Raw genomic sequence first — 6601 nt, forward strand, 5'->3', positions numbered from 1 at the left:
TTATTTGTTCCCCACAAAATATTGTTTTTTTACTAAATGTTTGGATTTCTAAAATGATTGTGCACTGATTTTTCTCGAATAACTTTTGCTGCCAAATTATCCACTAACCTAGTTTATGATACATTTTTGTCATAGATTATAAATATACATAGGCCTATATTTTTTCAGATTTATTGTTTATTTTATTTTTCTTTATAATGAAGTAGTCTTTATCTAGTAGATTGTCAAAGAATGATTATCAGTCCACACACAGATATATAAATTCTACATTTATTTAAATGAGGGAAAAAAACTTCACTGGTATCGGATCGGTATCTGTATCGGCCAATACCGAACCCTAGGTATCGGAATCGGTATCGGAGGCGAAAAAGGCGGATCGGAGCATCCCTAGTAACTGATTGGAATCAAACCCCTGCATTTAGCTCTCACCAGCAAAATGAATCTTTGTTTGTTTGGGTGTGCTGCTAATTTTTAACCAGTTAGTCAATTCAGCGGTATTAAAACTCATCTGTGATCCATATCCTCAATTGTACCAGCAACTCCGATGACTCATTCTGCAATCTTCCACCTACTTCCCTTCCCAGGTGATTCCTGAACCGTTCCGAGTCCATCTCTCTCCCTCGGCTCTGTCTCTACATGTGCCCAGGGAAGCACGGATATAGCAGAGGGCCACTGTGCTGAAGGACTTGGTGACATCAGGAACTCCTGCCTTGGTTCCCTCCATTGTGTCTGATGGATCTCAGGCTTGTCTCATTGACGCTCGGAACACTACTTATTCTCGTGACCTCTGGGCCACAGCCATCCGTTGGACAGAAGGTTTACACCAACACATGGGCCGTCCACATCACAGGGGGAGAGCAGGAAGCCAACCGGATCGCTAGAAAGCATGGCTTTGTAAACCACGGGAAGGTGAGTCCTCTGTTTAGACAAGTAATTCTTATATGTTTGGAAAGCTCTCTTGGGTTGCACGTTCTTTTACATGCATGCATGTTTCATTCAAAATGAAAGTTGTTGGCTGCATGAGATGCCTTTTGCCAGCGTAGACTAGTTCTAGTAAGAATAGTGGGTAATGGTTCACCTCAAAATCAAAAGTAAAAGAAAAATTCATAAAGAAAATAGTTTTAGTTCCATTAAGGTTTATTTGCACTGTGATATTACTTGATTTTTTATTCATTTTTTTATATATATATAAATAACAGCAAAAAGTAAAGTCCAAAGAACAGATGCGATCACAATGAATACTTTATGAATGTACAATTTAAATATCAGTTATGGCCAAGCACTGGACTCACATTGTTTGACCCAAAATTATTCTTTGACCCAAAATTATTCTTTGTTTTATATTGGAAAAAGGGATTTTTTTCACATAATAGGAATATGTGCTTAATTAAAAAAAATAAAATAAACAAAATAATAATAATATCACTATGTATAAAATTTCATGTTCTGGAAACAGCCATCATTTAAAAAAAAAGTGAAATTTGATTAAATAATTTTACTATTATTATTATTATTTATTAAAAATGTTTTTCTTCTTTTCTTTTAATTTTGGGAACAAATGACCCGGACATTTTTTATTAGTCATGAGATCTACCACCTTAGGCTGAATTCAGGGTTATTATCAGTCATGATTTAGTGTGTTAAGTACAGTTTATGTTTACACGGTTTATTATTTGGGAGGATTTATGAAGCTGTGGTCAGTTAAAGTAAGATTTGACAGATTAACATGTCATTAAGATTAACTCTCAATAGAAGATAGATCTGCCTTTAGTTATTCAATTAAAATAAGATGTTTCTTTGTGTTGCTTCTGTTAGCTGTTGTATTAACATGAACATTTGTTAGCAGTACTGTTAGGCCTGTCACGATATCAACTTTTTGTTGTGCGATATATTGCCCCAGAAGTAATTGCGGTAAGCGATATTATTGTCATCTTAAAGACCATTTTATGCCACTGAATATATAATCATAATGTAACAGCATAATAATGCAAGAAGGCCTACACACTTCCAAATGACAACAAATTTTTAATTTTTAAGAATATTTAGATCATGGAAATTAAGTATCAAAATATTAGATACCTTAAAAAACTTGAATAAATAGTAAATAAACATTTTCTAACAAAAAGTGCAAAGTAACAAGTACAAAAAGAAAAAGAAAAGTGCACAAAGAACTTGTTTGGAGATTTTTCCATCTACAGATTTTTCCCTGACCTTCTTTTCTCTGTAAATGAAGGGTGCACACTATTGCTGAAAAAAACAATCACTACTTAGCAGTCAGATGTGCACAAAGGCACAGATCCCTAAACAAGACCATATCTGCAGATTAAACTTTTTTTGTTGAAGCATTTTTTAAATTTGAACTAGCGCTTCATGACTACACCATGTTATGTACGAGAAGCTGCAAAAGACACAGGCGCAAGTGGAATGTAAAAAACACGGTGACAATAATTTTTAAGTAAATATAATGGGCGATATATTGCGTCACCAAAAATGATTGAGGTCATGTACATATATTGCGCGATAAGTCGATATATTGATTATTGCGACAGGCCTAAGTACTGTTAGTAAATATGGTTGTCAGTCCCAAACACGTCCACATGACTTTGAAGTGAACTTTTAAAGCAAAGATCTCAAAATGTGCCACTGCACAATGATATTCTAATTATTAAAGATGCAGATTTGTCCTTTTCTTCCTCTCATTTCCTCATTCTCAGGAAATTCATGCATTTTGAACATTTCCTGCATGTTACGTCTGAATGCTCTGGCTCTGTCTGATGGAATGCATAAAACATCTTCCTCGTTCTCCGGTTGTCATTTGATATTCTCAGCTTGTAACAGGCCCTTGACTGTAAGCTTGAGCAGAATGAGCCGCGACCTCACTTCCTGACCAATGTACGTTTTTTTTTAACACATGCAGAGTTTAGGCTTTGTTCCGATTAGACTGTTTCACAACTTCTTACTTTTGAACGCTAATCAGATTTTTCAATCCCCATATGTAATTGAAAGCACATTATATAAGTCGATAGCCAATTCATTAGGTTAGATGATTAATTTAGATGTGTATATTACAGCCTGTCCTTCCAGTAATGGGTTCACTTTAAAAGACAAACAGCCCAGTGTCCAGATTGTACTGTAAAGCCAGGTGATGAATGGATCCCTGCACGCTTTGTAGGGAGCACTGAATATTCTGCGGTTAGTAATTGCTGAAAATGAATGCCTCGGGGTCTGTGCTGGCATACAGTCCTGTATCTCTTGAGAGATGAACTAATAGCGCTGCCATTTTTAGTGTTTGGAGGCAGTGCGTGTGCACGATTTTTAAAATGCAGCTTCTGTGCTCAGGTTCATGGCTTATTCATGACGACTCGTGTCACTGACTGATGGTCTCACAGCTGACCAAAGTTCATTACGACAAACATGTTTCTGCTTTTATCATTGGCAAAGCTGGCATTGGTTTTGTAGGACCAGCCAAATGACAAGTGGTGCATCATGGGTTTATTATTATTATTATTAAAATGCTAAGCGTGTCCATAAATGTGTTAAAAGTCCCTTGTGCTAGAACATCATAGAACTTCTATTTTTAAGTCCATTTCTGATGGGGGTTAATTAATAGTCTGCATAATTTCTTGGCACTTTACCAGACCCCTTTAATCCATGTTTAAGAACTAAACATTTAAATTTCATTTACATTGTAATTCTGTTTTGTAATTTGATGCCATGAACTTTCAAAACTGTTGCTGCTCACAGTCGTAAGTAGGGGAAGAAACTTGAAGCCACAAGATGCATTTGAGCTTGAAACCGAGAATGTTTTGTTGGACTGTCGAGCTGCTACGGATCACTGTAAATAACCTGTGATCTTTTGTAATAAGATTGAAGCGTGGTTTTCTCACTGCAGCTCTGCCGTACAGAAATCACACCTGGCTGAGCCCCAGACCCACATTGTGTGATGAGACATGCTGACAGCGCTGCTGGCCGAGTTTGAAGAGCGTATGGTTTGCTTACACCAGTGCCGGGGGCTTAACGTTTTTAACATGTCTCGTTTGTGTTCCAAGTGGAGGATTTCTTCTGCAGACTGAAAAAAGCTTCAGATTTTACTAACCTCCTCTTTTTCTTGTGCAGATATAGATGCTTTTTTAATAGTTTTTCCTTTACTCTCCTGTTTTTCTTAGGTGATGTAATGAGAGGCATGAATAAGTCGTTGATGTGCTCTCGAGCGTGGCAACATTTAAGTCATAGGTGAACTTGGAAAGCAAGTTTAAAAGTTGTCAATTTAATCTTGAGCATGATTTTAGTACCGTTTTTAGTGGTTCCAAAGGCAAACCTCTATTAAAAAGGCATTAAACTTTAGGATGTAACGCTTGTTATGCACATGAACGATACCTCAAATAATGCGGCTTGTGTGCTGTTACTTTTCTGAGCGAACAATGAAACGAAAATCCAAAAGACTTGCACTGAAGGAAGTCTTTGCCAGCTAGAGACCAGAATATCATAGTCAGTAATATTTCAAAAGGCAATGGATTTGCATAAAACTACCCACCAATTTCATTAGATTATATTGATGACTTGATGTGCATGTTAAAGTGAATGCATACGCTTCACAGCTTCACTGTTAATTAAGTAATCTTAAAAATATTTTAAGTTGTTCTGTTAAGGCTGAGGGAATGGACTGAATTAATAAATGAGGTGACTTGGTTATGTTATTGAGGTGTGCCATTATTAGATTTATAAAGGGAGGCTGCGAGTATGCCGAAGTCTGCAAAGAAAATATGGGTTATAGAGGTGGATACCTTCAAGTCCTGGACACCATCCAGATACCTCATCTCATTATTTTCCTGCTTGCTTGGTCAGGATTCAGTTTGTATGAGACTGCATGAGACCGATCCATCTGTTCCATCGTAGTTATCTTTGCTTTCATTCCCTTATGATCATAATTCACAGACGCTCCAGGGCCACGTCGTCATGGTGGAGCGCTTGTTTGTTGTTTTTGTTTTTTACATTTAATGCAGTATATTGTACATGGCAACTATCCCACACAGAACAATTATGGCTCCCACCCAAAATCACTTAGAATTGTCTGTGAGAAAATCCTTGTTACATTTAATTGATTATTATTTTGATTATTAATCCATTAGCTTGGATTACCAGAAATGAATCCGTTTGAAGCATTTCACAGCTGTGAAACCAGACGGTTACTTGCAGGTGTTTTGCGCTGAAGTCGAGGGAAAACAAGATCCTGGGCTGCAGCTGACGTTTTATGGCACGTAATTGTGCCAGGACTACACAGCAGTATATTTGCTCTAAGGCACAAGTTGAATTATAGGGGCTTGCGCGATATCATGATAATTAGCCACCGTAGTTGACTGACACAAAGTGTAAAGGAGTTACTTTGTTTAAAAGTTAAGAAATGCAGTTTAAAAATATTAGTAACAGGTTTAAGAAGATGTCTGATTAAAGAAAGCATGTATGAAATGAAATGCCAGTCAGAAATGTTCTCGTTTGCAGTTGCATTTAGTTCCTTGCCTACTAACCTACATCCTGCTATACTTATAAATTAAAGTTCAAAGCCACATTCACTAATTCATGCGGTCCTGCTGTTTGCTTTTTCTCCATGTTGTTCTTTTTTTCATGACTAAGAGACTCGTTTAGCAGTTCCTGTTACAGAGGCCATGTTGCTTTTCTACAAGAGGACAGTTGATATTTCTAATGTTTTATTCACAGAAGAGCTTCTAGCTTTTTATTCAAGCATATAGGTTAACATGAGAGAACTTTTGAGTTTCATCAGTTGTTTCCTGATGAGCAACCGTCAGAAAGGCTACAAGCATCGTTCCTGGCTCAAATATTCTGCTGTGAGATTTTAACTTTTGATGAGCTTGAACTCTGTTCAGTTGGAATTAATAATCAAAGCTTTACAAGTAGGATTTGAAATGAGAATTACTGTGTGTAGTAGGGCTGTGTATCACCAGCAGTGTCACGATACGTATCACGATGCAGAGGCCACGATACGATACGTATCACGATACGGGACTGCACTGCACTGAATTTCACCTCAGAAGAATTTAGTAAAACAGCTGTTTATTAAACACTGTATACTATAGTGCGATTTTTAACTATTGGCAGAGCAGGCAGTTGACCTCTGCATTATGAAGGACCTCCATAACTGTACCACAGTACAATAGCCTATAGGTAATGGCTAGAGGTCGACCGATGAATCGGTTTTGCCGATTAATCGGCACCGATAGTTGATTGCTGGAACTATCGGTTATCGACAAAAATCCATGCCGATAGTTTTCCAGGTTGCGTCCATTGCTGGAGTGGCTGAGAAGGGTCTGCTGTCATTACACAGTGCGAGAGCAGCCTCTAGTGGTTGAAATCACTGACAGCACGTGCTATTTGTTTAGACACGTGATACTGCACGCTGAACAGAGCGGGAAACTTCAGACGCGGATTTAAATGCAGCCGACAGAAAATCCTGCCGCGCCACAGAGCGCCATTAACATAGTTTTCCTTTAAATTACATTATATTGGTCCCGAATCGTTGTTAATGTACATAATGAATTGTGTATTGTGCATTTTCAGCAAAACGTTTGTCTTTCTGTGGCTCTAA

At 37.5% G+C, this 6601-nt stretch overlaps 1 protein-coding gene across 4 annotated transcripts in view; it reads left to right on the forward strand.

Moving 5' to 3' along the window:
* LOC107685214 (furin-1-like) overlaps positions 1-6601 on the forward strand; it is a 117859-nt gene that overhangs the window by 6879 nt on the left and 104379 nt on the right. For all 4 annotated transcript variants that reach the window (XM_016481732.1, XM_016481731.1, XM_016481730.1 and 1 more), the window contains exon 2: positions 585-909. In XM_016481732.1, the coding sequence (XP_016337218.1) occupies positions 733-909 (177 nt within the window). In that variant the 5' untranslated portion in view covers positions 585-732. The remainder of the gene's footprint in view (positions 1-584; positions 910-6601) is intronic.

The sequence above is a fragment of the Sinocyclocheilus anshuiensis genome, unplaced genomic scaffold (genome assembly GCF_001515605.1).
Source record: "Sinocyclocheilus anshuiensis isolate Anshui unplaced genomic scaffold, SAMN03320099.WGS_v1.1 scaffold333, whole genome shotgun sequence".
Lineage (NCBI taxonomy): Eukaryota > Metazoa > Chordata > Actinopteri > Cypriniformes > Cyprinidae > Sinocyclocheilus > Sinocyclocheilus anshuiensis.